At 41.4% G+C, this 20,763-nt stretch overlaps 1 protein-coding gene across 5 annotated transcripts in view; it reads right to left on the bottom strand.

Moving 5' to 3' along the window:
• Positions 1-7,900: 7,900 nt before the first annotated feature.
• The window catches only part of LOC113089325 (immunoglobulin-like domain-containing receptor 2), a 37,783-nt gene continuing 24,920 nt past the window's right edge, over positions 7,901-20,763 (bottom strand). For 2 of the 5 annotated variants that reach the window (XM_026255995.1, XM_026256085.1), the window contains 3 exons: positions 20,353-20,551; positions 19,551-20,271; positions 15,842-19,127 (listed from right to left, as the gene is read on the bottom strand). In XM_026255995.1, coding sequence (XP_026111780.1) covers positions 19,035-19,127; positions 19,551-20,271; positions 20,353-20,551 — 1,013 coding nt within the window. In that variant the 3' untranslated portion in view covers positions 15,842-19,034. Of the gene's footprint in view, positions 8,993-15,841; positions 19,128-19,550; positions 20,272-20,352; positions 20,552-20,763 lie in introns of those variants that run through there. The other 3 variants (XM_026256025.1, XM_026256102.1, XM_026256039.1) reach the window with 3 other exon arrangements.

Genomic DNA, 20,763 nt, shown 5'->3' with positions numbered 1-20,763 from the left:
TCTCTCCCGCTGTCTCTTTAATTGATTGTAGGTGTCGCTGATTGGGACTGAGCTGGTTGGTGACTGGAAGGATCGCGGCAGTATTTAAGCCACCCGGCGGAAGGAAACGTTGGCTCCCTGCTCTCCTGGCGTTTTTATAGTTGATCTTGCGGTGTGACCGTGTTAGCGATAGATCGCTGTTGTAGACATTTGTTGTCAACCATTCACTCAAATAGTGGCTTGATTGTTATATTGCTTTATGTCCGGTGTTTCGCTCCCCCTCCATGTTTAAGTGGCGCTTGGTAGGGAGGTGGCTGCCTGTTTGTTATGTTCGTTTTCTCCTGTTTATGTTGGCAGGGAGGTAAGCATTTGTGTTTTATTTGTTATTTGATTTTCAGGTTAGTTTGAATATAAAATTAGTTTTGTTTATTGTAATTTACTTTGGCATATTGCCCCTCCCGAAGTTATGATGTTTCTTTTGTTTATTTAATTGAATAAATTTATTATCTACCCTTTAATTCCTGTGTGGTGGTTGAGATTAACGGGGATGAGAGCGGGGACCCCAGGGATCTTTCCTAGAGGGATCCCTGTTAATTGTTACGGGTTACTTTTATTAGGTCTTTGAGTAGACCTTTTAGTTAGTCATTCGTAACAAATGGGGGCTCGTCCGTTTTTTTTGTTGGTTATTTTGGACAAATTCTTAACGAATGTCTAAAAAGGACCGTGATTTAACTGTTTCAGTGGGTAAAAAAAAAAATAGTTTATCTTGTTGGTAAAAACGTAAAGAGCATTAGTCAGTATGGAGCCAGATATCGGAGCGTTTGTTTCCAAACCTACTATACAGCAATTTAATGCATTTCGTAAGAAAGATCTTTTGCAAATTGCTGAAATTTTGAACATTTCTGTATCAAGTGCTGCAGCTAAAAAAGTAATTAAAACTGAAGTGTACGCTAAACTTGTTGAACAAGGTTTATTGTTTGCAGAAGCTGATTTAGAGGGTGAAAAGGGAAAAAGTGATGGAATTGAAATGGCTGGAGCAATTGATATTACTTCATCTAAATCAGATCCTATGCTTCTTTTTAAATTAAAAGAGCTAGAATTACAGATTAAACGACAAGAGCATGAGAATAGTAGACTACATTTGCGTGAACTTGAAATGCTTTATGAAGAAAAAAATAAAGAAAGGGAATATGCGCGAACTGTTATTTCACCTACGCGTCTAAGTGTGTCTCAAATTGATCAGCCTGCAGAAGATGTTGTACATAGACCTGCTGCTGTAACTCCATTTGACCCTGGTAAACACATTAAGCTTGTACCTCCGTTTCGCGAGTCAGAGGTTGACGCTTACTTCATTGCATTTGAGCGAATTGCAACTAAGCTTAACTGGCCGAGAGATATGTGGGCGTTGATGCTGCAGTGTAGTCTAGTAAGTAAGGCACAAGAGGTATGTTCTGCTTTACCCATTGAAGATTCTCTAAATTATGATGTAGTAAAAGCTGCTGTTTTGAGAGTTTATGAACTTGTTCCCGAAGCATACAGACAGAAGTTTCGTAATTACACCAAATCAACGAAGCAAACGTTTGTTGGTTTTGCACGCGATAAGAGAATGTTGTTGGATAAATGGTGTGCTGCATCTAAAACGACTACGTTTGATCAATTGCAAGAAATGTTTTTGTTAGAGGATTTTAAGAGTGGTTTGCCAGATAATTTGGTGACTTACTTAAATGAGCAAAAAGTGAATTCTCTTTCAGCTGCCGCAGTATTAGCGGATGAATACACGCTCACTCAAAAGACTGCCTTTTCTTCTGCTACAGGTCAGAGTTATGGTATGTCAAATTTTCGAATACCGACAGACCTTTTTCACATTTTATGAAACCTGTGACGCGCTCTGCAGAGCAGCATAAGGAACAGGGTGAGAGTTCTGAGAATAAAAGAGTATGTTTTTATTGTTTAGATCCTAGTCATCTGATTGTCGACTGCAAAGCTTGGAAGAAGAAAAACATTGCATCGAAACCTAAAAGTGTTGCCAATGTTGTTTGTGAACCAATGGTTAATGTTCAGAATGAGGACTCTTCGAATGTATCTGCTTTTACTCCTTTTGTATTTAAGGGTAATGTAGCAGTTTCTCCTGATTCTACAGTGAGATCCATCTCTATTTTGAGGGATATAGGGTCAGCACAGTCGTTCATCCTTGAAGGTGCGTTACCTTTTTCAAATGAGACCTATACAGGGACGGATGTTTTGGTCCGTGTTGAACTGTTTAAAGGTCCCACTTCATACTGTGTTCCTGACGTCTGATCTAGTTTCAGGTCCTGTAAAAGTGGGAGTACGTTCAAGACTACCTGTAGAAGGTGTGAATTTAATTTTAGGAAATAACCTGGCTGGTGGCAAGGTGTTTCCTTGTCCGATTGTGACAAGTACTCCTGTTTGTGATAGGGAGCTTGTTAGTCAATTCCCGGCAACGTTTCCAGTGTGCGTTGTTACTCGTGCACAAGCACGCAAAAATGAGGATGTAATTGATTTGTCTGACACTTTTCTTGTTTCTCCAGGTTCCCCTGTTGAACTGACTCTATCTGTACACCCCACTGTTGTTGAAGTCGATAGTAAGAGTAAGTCTATTGATAAGGGATCTTCCTTGGTGATGGGAAGAAACCAACTTGGTATTGCCCAGAAAGCTGACGCTTCCCTGACACGTTGTCTTGAGGTTGCAAAGAAAGGGGAAGGAGAGAATGCAGATGAGGTGCAGTATTTTTGGGATCGAGGTGTACTGATGCGTAAGTGGTTGTCTCAGGATGCTAAGGAATTTGGTTTAAGTGCGGACTACCAGATTGTTTTACCTACAGGTTATCGAGCTACAGTTCTTAAACTTGCTCACGATCATTTATTATCTGGTCATTTGGGCAGTAATAAAACATTCAAGCCTGTGGCTAAGTATTTTTATTGGCCTGGTTTAAGATCAGCTGTGTCAAGATACTGTCGTTCATGTTATAGTTGTCAACTCGCTGGTAAGCCCAATCAAATTATTAAACCGGCTCCCTTGCAGCCTATTCCGGTGATGGGAGAGCCATTTGAGCGTCTTATTTTAGACTGTGTTGGCCCTTTGCCAAAGTCAAGAGCTGGTTACCAGTATATCCTAACGTTAATGTGCGCAACAACACGTTTCCCTGAGGCAGTGCCATTACGTAACCTTAAAGCAAAGACCATTGTGAAAGAGCTGATTAAATTTTGTTCAACATTTGGTCTGCCTCGCGTGGTTCAGACAGATCAAGGTACAAATTTTAAATCTAAAGTGTTTGAACAATTGTTGAATGGAATTTCTGTGAGTCACGTAGTGTCAAGCGCTTACCATCCCCAATCACAGGGCGCTCTCGAACGATTTCACCAGACACTCAAATCCATGATGCGTGCTCACTGTGTTGAATCTGGTAGGGACTGGGCTGATGATCTTCCTTTTCTCTTATTTGCGATTAGAGAAACCGTCCAAGAGTCATTAGGTTACAGTCCTGCAGAACTCATATTTGGCCACACGGTTCGTGGGCCGTTGAAGTTATTGAGCGAACAATTGGTTGCTGATAACGTTCCGCTGGTTCCTGTGTCCAAATATGTTACGTCATTTCGTGAACGACTTCGCAAGGTATGTGAGAGAGCGAAAAGGAATTTAGCAGAGTCTCAGGCTGATATGAAGGAGTATTATGACCGTAAATCTGTCGCTCGTTCGTTTCAGCCAGGCGAGTCAGTTTTGCTGTTACTGGCTGCCCCAGGTTCTGCTTTGAATCCCAAATTTTCTGGTCCTTATACAGTGACGAAGAAGTTGTCCGACACAAATTATTTAATCTGTATGCCTGATCGTCGGAGAAAGACGCGTTTGGTTCATGTCAATATGATTAAGCCTTATGTGAAGGATGACGTTGCGTCAGCTGCTCTTGCAGTGAAACCGAGTGCTGTTGTTGCATTCCCGTCTGTAGTAGATGTTGATGATGTCGAACGCGGGTTTACCGTGTCTTCTGGTCGTTTGTCGAACTCTATAGCCTTGAAGGATTTAAGTGTTCAGTTAAGCCATCTAGCTCCGAATCAAAGAGCGGATATTGTTGCATTGATTGCAGAGTCACATTCACTCTTTGGTGATATTCCGTCACAGACTACAGTTCTGCAGCATGATATCGATGTTGGCGATGCGCAGCCTATAAAGCAGCATCCTTATCGGCTTAATCCCAAGAAGCGTGAGTTGATGAAAGCAGAGGTTGAGTATTTATGTCAGAACAATTTTGCGAGTCCCAGCCAAAGTGCGTGGAGTTCGCCTTGCTTGTTAGTCCCCAAGTCTGATTCATCGGTGCGCTTTTGCACAGACTATCGTAAAGTTAATGCAGTAACGAAACCTGATTCTTTCCCACTTCCCCGTATGGAAGACTGCATTGATCGTGTTGGTCAAGCAAGATTTGTAACGAAGTTAGATCTTTTAAAGGGATACTGGCAAGTGCCCCTTACTCAGCGTGCTTCTGAGATTTCTGCTTTTGTGACTCCTGACGATTTTATGCAGTATTCCGTCATGGCGTTCGGGATGCGCAATGCACCATCGACATTTCAAAGATTGATGAGAATTGTATTGAATGGAGTTAAGAATTGTGAAGCGTACTTGGACGATATTGTGATCTATTCTTCTAGTTGGGAAGAACATGTGAGTTCTCTACGTGAAGTGTTTTCACGCTTGGCCAATGCTTCCCTGACACTGAATCTGGCCAAATGCGAGTTTGCTAAGGCTACGGTAGTGTATTTGGGAAAGATGGTAGGACAAGGTCAAGTACGCCCAGTTGATGCAAAAATTTCGGCTATTATGGAATTTCCTGTCCCTAGAAATAAAAGAGAACTGCGCAGATTTTTAGGTATGGCAGGGTATTATAGAGGTTTTTGCCGTAATTTTGCCAGTGTTGTTTCCCCGTTAACGGATCTTCTCAGCACAGCTCGAGTTTTTGTGTGGATTCCTGCTTGCGAGCAAGCTTTTCGGGCAGCTAAAGATTTGCTGTGTAACGCTCCTATCCTCTCAGTGCCGGATTTTGGACGCCCGTTCAAGTTGGAAGTAGACGCGTCTGCTACTGGGGCAGGTGCCGTTCTCATCCAAGAGAGTGAACTCGGAATTGAACATCCAGTGTGTTACTTCTCGAAGAAGTTTACGCCCTGTCAGTGCAGGTATAGTACGATCGAGAAGGAAGCTCTTGCGTTACTTTTAGCATTGCAGCAGTTTGAGGTGTATTTGAGTGGAAGTGTTTCTCCAATTGTTGTTTACACTGATCACAATCCTCTGGTTTTCTTGGCTAGGATGTGTAATTCGAATAAACGATTAATGCGTTGGTCATTAATGGTGCAAGAGTTTTTTTTGGATATGCGACACAAGAAGGGCTCGCAGAATATTGTTGCCGATGCGCTGTCCAGAGCTGATTGGGACTGAGCTGGTTGGTGACTGGAAGGATCGCGGCAGTATTTAAGCCACCCGGCGGAAGGAAACGTTGGCTCCCCGCTCTCCTGGCGTTTTTATAGTTGATCTTGAGGTGTGATCCGTGTTAGCGATAGATCGCTGTTGTAGACATTTGTTGTCAACCATTCACTCAAATAGTGGCTTGATTGTTATATTGCTTTATGTCCGGTGTTTCGCTCCCCCTCCATGTTTAAGTGGCGCTTGGTAGGGAGGTGGCTGCCTGTTTGTTATGTTCGTTTTCTCCTGTTTATGTTGGCAGGGAGGTAAGCATTTGTGTTTTATTTGTTATTTGATTTTCAGGTTAGTTTGAATATAAAATTAGTTTTGTTTATTGTAATTTACTTTGGCATATTGCCCCTCCCGAAGTTATGATGTTTCTTTTGTTTATTTAATTGAATAAATTTATTATCTACCCTTTAATTCCTGTGTGGTGGTTGAGATTAACGGGGATGAGAGCGGGGACCCCAGGGATCTTTCCTAGAGGGATCCCTGTTAATTGTTACGGGTTACTTTTATTAGGTCTTTGAGTAGACCTTTTAGTTAGTCATTCGTAACAAGGTCGTATTCGTAAATAAGCGGTTTGGTGGACAACCGGATGGATGCGTTACCCCTTGTAAGGCCGTCTTGACCTTCGACTCGACCTCCCATACGAGTGCTGAGACCACTAACTTCTCAGGTAAAATACACTCGGGAGTCACCGGGCGGACGGAGGGATCAAAAAGATGTGATAAAGAATTGGGTTTGATATTTTTGGAACCTGGGCGGTACGATAAATAAACTCAAAACGACCGGAAAAAAAAGCCCACCGAGCCTGCCTGGAATTGAGTCTTTTGGCAGTTCTAATGTACTTTAAATTCTTATGATCGGTCCAAACAATAAAAGGAACCCCTGAACCTTCCAGCCAATGACGCCACTCCTCTAACGCTAATTTGATGGCCAACAACTCTCTATTGCGCATAATTACGTTGAGCAGGAGATAATTGATGAGAGAAAAACGCGCAAGGATGTAGCTTATTGTCTGAAGCAGCACGTTGGGACAACACTGCTCCTACCCCCACCTCTGACGTGTCGACCTCCACCACGAACTGCCGTGTGGGATCAGGGGCCACAAGGATGGGAGCCAAAACGAAGTGGCTCTTGAGGTTAGCGACACCACCTGAACGGAGTACTGGGAGAGGTCAAGGCAGTCAGAGGTGGGGCTAGTTGGCTTAAATTGCGAATGAAACACTGATAGAAATTGGCGAACCCCAGAAACCGCTGTAGGGCCTTACGGGAATCTGGAGATGGCCAATCTATCAAAAGCCTTAAACTTGTCAGGGTCCATACGTGTTCCCTCGGACGAGACGATATATCCTAGGAAGGGAACAGACTGTGCATGGAATACGCATTTCTCCTCCTTGACAAAAAGCCCATTCTCAAGTAACCTCTGGAGTACTCGTCTGACGTGTTGAACGTGTTTCTGGAGAGATGAAGAAAAAAATCAGTATGTCATCCAGGTAAACATATATAAACTGATCTACCATATCTCTCAACACGTCATTAACGAGTGTTTGGAAAACCCCGGGCGAGTTGGAGAGCCCGAACGGCATTACCAAGTATTCAAAGTGCCCTCTAGGGGTATTAAAGGCGGTTTTCCATTCATCCCCCTTCCTGATGCGGACCAAATGATAAGCATTACGTAAATCCAATTTTGTGAATACAGAACCTCTCGAAAGCTGAAGATATGAGTGGTAAAGGATAGGTGTTTTTTATCGTGATGTTGTTCAGCTCTCGGTAATCAATGCAAGGTCGCAGAGAACCATCCTTCTTACCCACAAAAAAGAATCCCGCCCCCACTGGAGAAGAGGAAGGACGGATGAACCCAGATGCTAAAGAATCAGAAATGTATTTTTCCATGGCCTCCCTCTCAGGAATAGACAGAGAGTATAACTTGCCCTTAGGTGGAGACTTACCTGACACTAAATCTATGGCACAGTCTTAGGGACGATGCGGAGGAAGAGAAGCAGCACCGGACTTACTGAACACTTCCTTCAGGTCCAGATACTCCACGGGCAAGTTTGGCAAAACCATGTTCTCCTTCTGAAAGACAGAAACAGGGACAACAGGACAAGCAGAAACCAGACAAGACTCATGACAACTTTCACTCCACAATGTGACTGTGTTGGAACCCCATTTTACTCGTGGATTATGTTTGGTCAACCAGGGTTGACCTAACACAATGGGAGCAACAGGGGAGTCCATGAGAAAAAAGGATATGGTTTCGCAATGATTTCCAGACGTGAGCAGTGTGATGGGTTCTGTATGGTGTGTGACATGAGGCAGTTCCTGGCCGTTGAGTGCGGTGACATGGATGGGGAGAGACACAGGTAGGACAGGAATGTTCAAGTGATGTGCAAGGGAAGAATCAATGAAATTACCTTCAGCTCCGGAGTCCAGAAGGGCGTGACATTCGTGAGATTGATTCTCCCACCGCAGTTTCACTGGAAGGAGGGTCGATGATGTAATTGAGGACTTCCCAGCGGAGATCCCACCCGATAGTAGCCTCAAATTTACTACCGGGCTGGCTCTATTACCGGGCATGAGTAGATGTTGTGTGCTGAGCCTCCACAGTATAGACATAGTCCTTGGGACCTCTGCCGTTCCCTCTCCCTCCGGGACAGCCGAGCTCTACCCACCTGCATGGGCTCATGGTCGTCGACGGGACCGACCGCGTTCTCTCGACTCCAGCGCCCCCTGACAGGAGAGATGGTATGGTGTGTTGGACTAGGCTGGCGACCCAGGCGGTTAATCCGTGCATCAACTCGTAGAGCCAAGTCTATTAATCCGTTAAGTGTGAGGGGCAGCTCGAGCAGGTAGATCTCCTTTTGAACACGGTCGGATAACCCATGCAGGAATCGATCCCACTGCGCGGCCTCATTCCACTGGCACGCGGCCGCCAGGGTATGGAATTTGATGGAATAATCCGTTACCGATAAGTTCTGAGAGTTGGTGAGTGGCCTCCCTGCTGGCCGTGGCACGATCGAATATCCTCCTCATCTCCTCCGAGAGGGACGTGGAACGAGGCACAACACGGATGTTGATTTTCCCACACCGCCGTCCCCCATAGGGTGGCCTTGCCCGACAGTAACGTGAGGGTAAACGCCACCTTGGATTCCTCGGTGACGAAGGTGCGGGGCTGCAAAGCATAATGCATAGAACATTTATTCAAGAAAGTTCTGCAAAATGCTGGCTCACTGGAATAGCTTTCAGGCGCCGGAAGTCGCGGCTCTGGCTGGAAGTTATCCTGGGGGGTCTCCCAGGGGACAGGCGGCGCAGGCGGTGGGATGGGCGCAGTGGGAGATGTGAGCTGATGGATCTGCTGGGTGAGGCTCGGACACCTGTGCCACCAGCGCTTGGACAGCGCGTCTGGTGTTCGAGATGCTGATGTGTTTGAGGTGCTGATCCATTCGTTTCACACTGTGGTGCATGAAGTCTGTGAGGGTGTTGGTGCTCGCTGCTTCCATATGGGTGAGATCATTCTGTGACGGTGGGGTGAAGGAAGGACTGGAAACAATAGCGAGTTAACAGGTTTAATAAAAATAAACAAACAAGAAGAGACAATGATGCTGGGAAGACGACAATCCAAGATGGTGGTGAGGTGGTGAGGAATCCGAATGATGGTGGTGAGAAGGCAGCAGGAGAGGATGGCATAGGAACTGCGGGGAATAGAGCCGAAGGTAAGTGTTTGTGGCTGAGTGGAAGTGGATGGATGAGTGGATGAGGTTCCGGGAAAAACACAAACATCCAACACAGACAACACTGAAGCCAACAAACAGAGTAAACGACATAAAACAATGATCTCACAAACACAAGACGTGAGACAAGCCAATATATAGGGAATGAGTAATGAGTGACAGCTGTTGCTGATGACAATTAACGGAGACGCCCACAAACTAATCAGTGCTGACGTGAAACACACAGACTTCACCACAAAGTGCAAACACAGGGATTCAATAAGCCAAGCTTTATCATTTGTTTATCTGTATTGCAACTGTTTTGTATTTGTTGAACCTCAATTAAATTGTTACTCTTAAATTGGTTTGGACATTTTTTGTATTTTCTAGTTCGGGAAACAGATACAGTCTCTATAGTGTGATATCTAGGTGAAAGAGTCTCTATGTGCTGAGAATTAACTGACCTCTTTGAGGTGAGCCAGGTAGCAGACGGTTGGTTTAGGCAGTCTGCCTGCTTTCTGACCTGGGCCCCAGTTAGTCAAGTATCTAGTTAGTCAAGTGTCAAGACCATGTGCCATATTTCTAGAGAGAAGAGCAGCGCCACCCCAGGAGGGATGAAGACCATCTCTTTTCAACAGGTCAGGTCTGCCCCAAAAGCTCATCCAATTTTCTATGAAACCTGTTATTCTGCAGGGACCACTTAGACATCCAGCCATTGAGTGATGACAATCTGCTATGCATCTCTTTACCACGGTAAGCAGGGAGGGGACCAGAGCATATTACAGTATCTGACATCGTGCTTGCAAGTTCACAGACCTCTTTAATGTTATTTTTAGTGATCTCTGACTGACGAAGTGGAACATCATTAGCGCTGGCATTAATAACAATATTACTGTATTTATGTTTAGCATTAGCCAGCACTTTTACATTTGACAAGATGTCAGGCGCTCTGGGTCCTGGTAAACATTTGATTGTGGTGGCTGGTGTCTCTATATTCACGTTCCGTACAATAGAATCGCCAATAACTAGAGCACTTTCATGAGGTTTCTCAGTAGGTGCATCACTGAGTGGGGAGAACCTTTTTAATGTTTTGATCGGAACAGAAGAGCGTTGTTTTGACCCACGACTATGCCACCTCACTGTCACCCAGTTGCCTTGCTGCAGGGGCTCTGCTGCCGGAACCGAACAATGTACAGGAATCCCTGAGCTAGACCCATCCAAAGCCGTATCTAGAGCCCTAACATTCTTATCATACTAACATTGCTCAATTAAAGTTTGGATGCATGTTTCTAATTCTGAAATCTTCTCTGTCAGCCTAACTATTTCCCTGCATTTATCACATGTGAATCCCTCATCAGCGACAGAGACAGATAAACTGTACATGTGGCAAGAGGTGCAAATAACAATAGCAGGAGAAGCCATTACTCACCATGCTTGATGAAATAGCCTTACCACAGTTGTTTGATGAACTTTGAAAAATTGGAGCGAGAGAGAGTAGCGAGAGAGAGGAGAGGAGAAAAGAAAACAGCGATAGGTACGAATGAAAACGCTAATGACAAGCTACAGTAATGAGTGCTAACGCAATGCAGGTGCACTGCACTCACGGATTTAAAATAAAAGTGAACGATCAAAATCAATCTGATAAGATTGATCGATAATATCAGAAATATTGTGGGAATTAAGTTATATTGTATCACTTTAAACAACAGAGAGTGATAGTAAGATAAAGATTCTAGAGAAAAAACAGCTACATGGAGCTACGAGTTTCTTGTTAGTTCAAAGTAGTTACTAGAATCTTATTAGTGTATTAGTTATTTCTTCCTGTGTAGTTATTAATGACAGAACAGTATTCTAAAGTATTACCCAACAACATGTTTACCTGAATACTTTTAAATAAGTTAATATCAACATCATAAACAATACTATAGTTCTGGTTGTTTGATTGTTGATAGTTTAGGGCAATTTTATTTTTCTTCATCTACCACAGGCCTCAGATCAGGGAAGCCATTTTCAGTTGTTGATGAAGTTTCTCATTTCTCCAACAGATGGTGTCAGTGTCTCATTGAGGATAATCACTGATCTCTGGCTCCTCAGATTATTGAAATGGATCCTTACATCTGTGCAGCTCCAGCATCTGTGTCTGAAATCCATACTTGAGTAAATGTACAGGTACCTTACAGGAAACATGACTAACAAGTCACCAATTACAAATACAACTTAAGTTAAAGTCTAGCTTATCTAGTATACATTTTAACAGTACTTAACAGTAAACATTTGATTTGTGAGGAGAGCAATCAAATTTATTTTCTATAATCAAAATAAATCTGAACACCTCAAAATTCCCCTGTTTCCCCTGGAAACAAGGGGTCAGTTAAAATATTTGTAATTTACGCGTGAAAGGATCAATAAAAAAAAAATATATATATATATATATATATATTTATTTTTTATTTTTATTAATCCTTTCACGCGTAAATTACAAATATTTTAACTGACCCCTTGTTTCCATGGCGACGCGTCATGATTGTCACGTGACACACCGTAGCCACTAACAGATGTATCGGTATTCGTTTTATTTCATTTTTCATTTTTTATTAAAATATATACACAAACTTGATTACCATGTCAACTATCTGATATTCCGATTCTTCGTTTAAAAACCTTTATAAATAATCTTGATCTATAACGAGATGAGCACTGCAGTTCAGAGTCCTGTCAGCCGGATTTAACGTAAAGCACTTGATTTCCCCAGGGTTCTCCCGAAATACAGGAAAGTAAGTGGCTGTTGAACTGGACGAAGAATAGAGTAAACTTTATTGTTCTGCTATGTGTGTCTGATATATGAATAAAACACGTCTGCAAATTACATTTGATAGATAGTTTTTGCTGCTTCCACAGACATCAGTCTGTATTTTACAAACTACCAATGTATTGTTTTACTAGTGATTATCTATATTTAAATGTATGAAACCTAAAATAAACATTATGTGGTTGAAAACACTGCATATTAATTGTGATATATGACAAGCGCTGAGCACGTCCGTCTCTGGCTCAGTGCCAGTCAACGTGCGAAAGCTGTTTGAATCTGGCAGTTCTGTGACGTCACTGAACATTCTAAATCATACTCTCAGGGCCAGGGGCACAGAAATAAGAATCCAATATATGGTGCAATAATGCTAAAAATGTTAAAATGTAATTTACATTTTAAATTATTTTTGTTAAAATATATCTGCCGACATTTGGACTGCCAACAATCTGCAAACAGCAGCTGACTGTGAACCCAGCAGTCTGATATAAACAGATAATTTTTGATTGCACATTGCTAGCTAGCAATATGTAGCAGAGCTCCTTTCTTAATTTTTTTTTTTTAGCAAAAAACCTTGGCTTGATGAACAGCCGGACACAAGGCCTTAACGTTACACCTGATGAGGATGTTTCTCCCTCCCCGGGCCCAACATCAACAGACAGTGTTGCCAGATTGGAAATGTCCAAGTATCGTACCAGAAGTTCAAAATTATTACAGAAAATGATTACATTTAACAATTAACTACATTTTGACACGACCTGCAAATTACCACTGGGAGTATGGTTGGACGGAAGCAGTGCGACAAAAATACTATCCCATAATTTTGCACAGTAATCTGACAATAAATGTGGCACACCCAGATTTTTATATGCACACCCAGAGTCTCATTTCTGGCTACGCTACTGACAAGTACAAAAACTGATTTCTAATTTACACTACTGCTCAGCAGTGTTGTGAATGTGCAGTGTGTTTTCTGCTTTTTAAAATGTGACAATCAAAAGGCTTTCACACAAACTTTAAATATGAGGAGCAAAAAAAAGATTAGGTATCAGTTATCTCATGGACCATCAGAACAGGTGTGATAATTAAAGTAAACGTGGCCAAGTATGATGACCCATACTTAACATTTGTGCTCTGAATTTAAACCATCCAAGTGTGCACACACACACACACACATCATAAACACACTCTGAGCAGTGGGCATTCATATTGCTCAAGGGTCTCAGTCTGGTACTGAGGATTGAAGAGAGCGCTAGTTATTTACTCCCCCCATCGACAATTCCTGCCAGAACTGAGACTTAAACTCGCAACCTTTGGGTAACAATTGATTAGAGTTCAGATGTCTTGGACTGATGAGAAGACACTTTAATATGAGATATAAGCTGAGCGTGACATGAAGCTCCACTGAGGCATGTGTGAGTCATTCAGCCACATTCCTCACATTCCTGCAGAAAACCATCACATGACCACAGGAACCACCAACGTAGTCTCACAGCCAGAAACAGGGAATACTGAAGACCTCAAACACCACAGCCGTTTATTTGACTGCGTTAGTTTATTTTGGCAGCGTGAGCTATTTGTGAGGTGATAAAACTGTCCCCAAGAATTTAGTTAAGGCAGACAAAATCTCTGAGGCCACTCTGGGACATTGTCGTGTTGAAATGATTTATATATTGTTTTTTTTCTGTGAGGGGTAGGTTTAGATTTGGTCTAGGGTGATACAGTAAATACAGTTTGTACATTATAAAAAAACATTATACCTATGGAGAGTCCCCGTAAACCAAATATACCAACATGTTTGTGTGTGCGTGTGTGTGTGTATGCGCAAGGTTTCCATCTCAACACTGATGTGCTGCAGTGCATCACTATTGTCTAAACAATGAACAAAGAGTTTCATGACACACTTACAAACACTGATTTACACCGACACAAACACAAGACAAACACAATGCTGTAGCAATATAACAAAGTGATGCTACAGAAAAATAACAAAACACTTGTATAACATGAGTCTGCTAGCATTTGAATGTCAAGATTTTTTATTGAAATTAATTTGATGTAGTTAACATGGATGAATCTGCATACAGCTAATATACAGTGCCCTTCATAAGTATTGGAACAGTAAAGACAAAATTGCTCTGTTTGCTGTTGAGTCAAGAAATCTGTAAATATGATTAAAAGATGAATATACGACAAAACTCCAGAATGTCACAATTTATTATTGGTTGAATAAACACAAAGATATTTTACCAGCTAAGAAGATCAGCACTTTTAGGGTTTCTTCTCCCTATCTGATGTGAGCATAAGTATTGGAACAGTTGCTCAGTTGCTCAGTGCAAGTGTTCAGCTTTGTCCTTTTGCATGAATTATTCAGATATTAAAGGCAGGGAATCTGTCTTATCACTTAAATCCATAGCTTCTGCATTCTAAGTCTTGCATTTGACGATGACACACACAAACCATGATGAAGCCGACTCTGAAAGAAAAATATAAAATAAAAACAAAGGGCATGGAGAAATCAAGAGTTTGGAAACTCCCGGCGGCATCAGCAACCAACGACGACCTGATCGGCTGAGAAAAACAACAGTAGTTGATGACAGACATTTCATAAAAGCTGTAAAAATTAACCCTAAAATACAAGTCTGTAAAATCACCAACAACCTCCAGAAAGATTGGGTGATGCTCTGTCAATCTACTGTCCACAGGAGATTTTGACACAAAATTACAGAAGCTACACAGCGAGATGCTGTGGCACCACAAATAGAAAGGCAAGATTCTTCACAAATGTGAGCCAGTAGAGTTTTGGAACTGAGTTGATGGACTGATGAGACAAAGATTAACCTTTATCTAAGTGATTGGAAAGCAAAAGTGTGGAGAAAAAAGCAAGCAACTGCAAATGATCCTAAGCATACAACCACATCTATAAAGCTTGTTGGAGGTGGTGTCATGGCATGGGCATGCATGTATCTTGAACAGGACCTCTTAATTTTAATGATGACTTAATGTATGAGTAAAGGCTGTAGTAGAATGAATTTGGAAGGGTACAAAATCATCTTGGCTACCAATATTCAAGAGAATGCCACCAAATTCATTAGAAAGCACATTAGAAAGTATGCACGATTTCTAAATCGATTTATAGCACAACTTTCCGCAGCCCCGACCTCCCAGAGTATGTTATCTGAACCAATCAAGATGCAGCGCACCTAAGTGGAGCGCGAGAACAGAGCAGATTGGGCATATGCCTAACTCCAGGTTCACACACTCTGTCTGTGATGCCTAGCCTTTTTTTCGAGCCCATGTTAACGGATCAGAACGTTCACACTGCACGCAGTAAAAAGATGAGAACAGAAAAGGTTATAAATAGAAATGTGCGAAAAGATTTAATATCTTGCGCATGAGCACAGAGAGAGTTGTGAGTGCACAGGACACAGGTTGAGCGAGAGGAGACACGTTGTAATGCAACGTGTATCTGAGCCTTAAACAGTCAATGATCTAAGCATGCGCATCATACAGTGAGCTGAACACGGGTTTTATTTAATTTTTTTTATTATCATTTTTTTTCCATATGTCTAGATTTTGTTTGACATCTTTACTTAGTCATTGTTTTGCCTCAAGTCTGTTCTAGAGACATGTTACAACTTTTTGATAAAGCTCTCACTGGTTTTCTTTTGGAAATATGTTTCAAATTTATACTGAAGGCATTTATAACTGTAAAGCATATCTCTGTGTGTCAAAATCATGATTAAAATCGAAAACGCAAAATTTATCAAAAAATCGTGATAGGTTTTTTTTATGTCCATATCGCACAGCCCTAAATCAGGACAATGACCCAAAACACCCTGCCAGTTCAGTTTTCAGTTCAGACTAAAGACAGAAACTCCCCCAAACAATTAACAGTTGGAATTGGCTGCATTAAAGGCTGGAGAAAAGCATAAGACCATGAGTCTGGTGATGTCTATGGGTTGCAGACTCACTGCTCTGATTGCATGTGAGGGATCTGGAACAAAATATTAGCTTTGAATCATTTACATATGCCTTGAATTCAGCTGTTCCAATACTTATGCTCACATCAAATAGTGGGATGAACTCTAAAAGTGCTGTCCTTTTAATTTGGTAAAATGTGTGTCGTAAGACTTTATAATAAAATGTGACATTCTGTAGTTTTGTAGCATATTCATCTTTTAATCATATTTGCAAATGTCTTAACTGCACACCAGAGAAAGCTATTTTGTATTTACTGTTCCAATACTTAGGGAGGGCACTGTACATATTCCATAAGGCAGTAAATGTGAAAAATGTAAACAGTTGTATTACCATGAATTTTAGTCCTCATGGCAAAATTTTAATTATATCGATAACTTCCTTAAGCATTTGGACAAAAGCACTTTGCTTGATACAGCTACCATATATAAACATCAATTTAAAGATAAAAAAAGACTTGTAACTAGTTAAAGCACTGCAGGTGAAGACTGACATCTGACACAGCGATGTCGGTCTGAGAGCCTGATCGCCAACAGAACCAACACCAGAATGATGAGCACATCGTCCCATGATGTCACCGCTGGCGTGTGCAGTGTCCACTTGTCTCCAGTACATATACGTCACACTGTTACTATTAACACTAACTTAAGGTACCACGGATAACAATGACTGAGCCTTTACAAGATAAATGATTATATGTGAGGCTGGTATTCAGTACTAATACTGAAGTGTTTCAATGGAGACAGCTCCACATTGTACTTTTTTTTGTCAGAAATCTTCAACTACATGATCCAGATGTGTGCTTCAATGAACTCACAACCAACAGTAATTCAATGAAAATCTTTTCTTGTTTATCTAATATGATGAGATTGGTTGATAATTAATAACAAACCACTGGAACCGACTCCCTGTAATCTTGTTCTTTTTTTATCTTTAAGTCTTTGCTCAGCTTTGCATATGGAAACCAGTGTCATCCCAAGACACACAATATTATAATTTGTTACTTTGAAAAATAAATTGTCTGTATCTTACATACTAATAAAAGCATGAGTTTGTAACAAGATCTGCAATAATATTCATATTATGTGCAAACATGTGCAAAAGCACAGTTAGCTAGCACAGCAGTTACCAAGTGTCTTGTTTTTTTATGAATGTTTATTCATATAGGTTGTCAGAATGTAACAATTTAGCAAATTTAAAAATCCATTCATATGAAGCACTTTAAAATTATATGCATATAGATGAAAATACAGCAAGCAGTTTCGGCCCAGAACCGGCCCACATCTGGCCTGCATGAAATCCATGCGGGCCAAATGTGGGCCAGATCTAGGCCGAAACTGCTTGCTGTCTGGGAAGTAAAGCTGGTGTTGATAGGGCAACCATGCTAGTAGTTATGCTATATATAACATCCAATAATGCTCCATGTAAACTTCATCATTCCACTGTGTGGCAAATGTTTTCATCAAATACAAATCCATTAAACTGTCAGGAAAAGTCTCTTGTCCAGTGAGCCTCATGAATGAATACTCTATATTTTATCCAAGCTCAATGTCAAAGCTATGAGCCAAAGGGGTAGGTTATATTTCAACACTCATGTCCAGACCTCACAAACCTGCCTTCCAGAGCGCTAGTGCTCCACTGGATCAGTGTGTGTTGGCGGTGGAGTTTTTGCAAGCGTGGTGACTTCCCCATTATGTTTCTGAGACATCAAACTACAAGCGAGTCTCTGCTCAGAAGAGTGCTCTGTTCAAAGAAAGGAAAGAAGAGTGAGCAGAATGAGCAAGCCAAGCCAGCTTTGTTTGAGTAGATTAATCTTGTGTAGCAGTGAGAGTGGCAGGTGAAGCGCTGTCAGTGATTATTTTGGAATTATTAGGACCAGACATGTATGCTACAAACAAAAAATAAAATGAAATAAAGTCAAAACTTGAAAAGCTACTCTATTCTCCAAGCTATACTGAATAAGTTTTCCATCTGTATTGATCAAAGTCCTTTTAAGACAAGTCATGTCACTCGGCGGCCATCTGTGAATCGCCTCTCGGGCGTGCAAAAGCAACTCCTATCTCATTTAATGGAGAAAAAAAATTATACAAAACTGTTCACTAAACTTTATTAAATGTATTATTTGAAATCAAAGAAATCTGATAACAACTGTGTCATAATTGTTACTTTTGCTCAAATATCAAATATTTGCTCAGACGTGTGGGATATAGGCATTATCAGAGATAATGGCTAGTTGATTTTTCATATCAGAATTGTGAGATATAATCTCGGAATTGCGAGAAAAAGTCTGAATTTTTAAATATTGAAATTTGAATGCTGCTGCCACTAAAAGACCAAAAAACATCAACAAAAAAACCAACAAACAAACAAACCAACAGCTGTGGTATATACATTGTGAGCAATTGTGGCTGGAATAATAAAGTAGCTGTAAAAATAGTTGCCTGCTGAAATTTAAATATATACATTTTCATGACTAGATAGACTCTGTGAGTTTGTCTTTGCAATACTCTTTAGATGTGAGTCAGTCAACCGAAGGAAATCCTGTCAGATTGTCTATCCTTTGAGTAAAAGCGTGTGTGGGTCGGCCAATCTGGTTTCGTTCATTATAGTTAACCTTTTCAAATAACAATTGCAGTCCTGGACAGTAAGTGGCCTTACATACAGTATGCAGATAAAATCTGAATTTCTCCTGTTATTCATAGCTAGTGTTAGTGCGATCAGGGGGCTTTTTCTGCCACCACCTTAGCTCTGCCAACAGAAAAATGTCACAATGTTTACTAACAGAAAAAGGGTTTATAGAGTGTTACATTTTTCCCCATTCAAAACTATACGAGTGACACATCTTGGGTGTTATATAGTCTTTGGTATTTATACACATAAATGGAGCACTTTAGCTTCATACTCATAACATTTCTAACATAGAGGTTTTATAGCTTCAAACTAGTGCTTTCTTGAACCACTGTAACATTAGTTGGGTTAGGAGTTTATATACAGTTTAAGCTGTGCTCCAAATACATTTTGGGGAGGAATTAAGAAGCATGCAGAGATGTGTTTAATTTGACATTTTTTTTTACCTGTATACAGCTTATTTTCTGTCGTCAAATCGAGGTACAAATTGAACCGTGATTGAAAGACCTAGGTCGGAATCAAACTGCACACTTTGTTCATCACAAAATGTCTACAAGAGAAGGATGATGACTGACAAAAGCAAATCTTAGAGTGCTTCTCTGGTGAAAGTGGATTTATGGCTAATGTTCTAATGTTATTTCATGTACTGGATGTTTTTATGACTGTTTTAACTAAACTTTCATACTTGAGGTATTTTTCTGAAATACATTTTTACAAACAAATTTCCAATAATGTTACCAGTTGTGTTGGAGGGTTTAAGGACTACATACTTCACTTCCTCTAAATAAAGATCTTTCTACGGCTTTGCTTTTATTGAAGTGGCTTCAGTCTGTGGAACCTTGGTGCTTTTCTTTAACTGCACTAATGCATCCATTTGCATGCAAGACAAACTCAGGTTGACAGTGCTGTGAAGGTTTAATTTCCCCCTTTCAATGGAAGAGCAAAGTCACAAAGAGTCCTACAGATCACTCACCACTTTACGAGGGCGGTTCTGCTCCTCTTGCCCACTTGGCATAGAGCCGTGACCAGAGCCTATGTAGCTGAAAGGTTGTTGTCGAGACTCTGCTCCACGGGAACACTCCTGTTCCTTCTCTGTGTGGGATGGTAATGCTTCATTATCCTCTGCCATCCAGTCAAGAGGTGACTGGTTGCATGGAGACCTGCTGTGGAAACCTTCAATACTCTTTTTGGAGCTATTTTTGGCAGGTGTGTCTAAGTCCTCTTCAGCCTGTCCTACTTTTGAAGAACAGCTTTTGACTGCTTTAGCTTTACGTTCTAATGAGCTGTTGAGAAGGGCATCACTGTAGTTCTGCATGCTCCCTCTACCACTGAAAACTCTTCTGCTCTTATCCCACTTTCGTGTATTCCTTTGGGGTTGACCATTGTCACATGGGTCCCGTCTTTTTCCAGGTAAGAGCGGAGGGCCGGGTGGACATCTCACTGGACTGGCCTTCGGAGAGTTATGCTTTGAACAATGAAATCGGTAACGATCCCGTTCCAGCTCCCGGTTTCTCTCCCTCTTGCGCTCCTTTTCCAGTTTGTTTGCTCTATAGTCACCCTCCCTGTTTCCAAGATCATTGTGATGTCCTTGTTGCATAAATGCCATAGTAAACTCCTCAAGCTCATCCAAAGATCCTGTCCGTCCACGTTCCAGGAAAGCCTTCCTCTGCAAGTGCTCTGAGCGAGGGTTCCACCTGAAAAAGAAAGATCAATACTATTAAACTGCCCATTGTGTAGTAAGACAAGTGCTGTACTACATCTCAGCCTTCTGTTACCTGGGGTTTTCATCTGCTACATGATTTCTATGCTGGGGTTGTTGAGTGCATCCTGGCTCATGAATGGGAGATAAATCTGTAGTCTGGAGGTCATCAAGATCAGGAATGGCAGGCAAAGCCTTTTTCTGGACTTGTCGATAGGTTTGATGGAAATTTGTTTCTGCATCATGTAAGGAACTCAGCTCAGACTTACTGCAGGCTGCAAAGAGAAATCAGTACAGATATCTCTGAAAGCTTACTTGAGCCCCTTTCACACTGCACATTGGACCTGGAAAACGCCGGAACATTGCCAGGTCACCTTCTGTGTGAAAGCAAACACGTCCCGGGATTGATTCCGGGATTGGTCCCGGGTCGGGGACCTAGTAACATTGCCGGGTTTAGTCCCGGAACAAGCGATGTGTGAACAAAAGC

Source organism: Carassius auratus, chromosome 1 (genome assembly GCF_003368295.1).
Source record: "Carassius auratus strain Wakin chromosome 1, ASM336829v1, whole genome shotgun sequence".
Classification (NCBI taxonomy): domain Eukaryota; kingdom Metazoa; phylum Chordata; class Actinopteri; order Cypriniformes; family Cyprinidae; genus Carassius; species Carassius auratus.
This window is presented reverse-complemented; position numbering and strand designations above follow the sequence as displayed.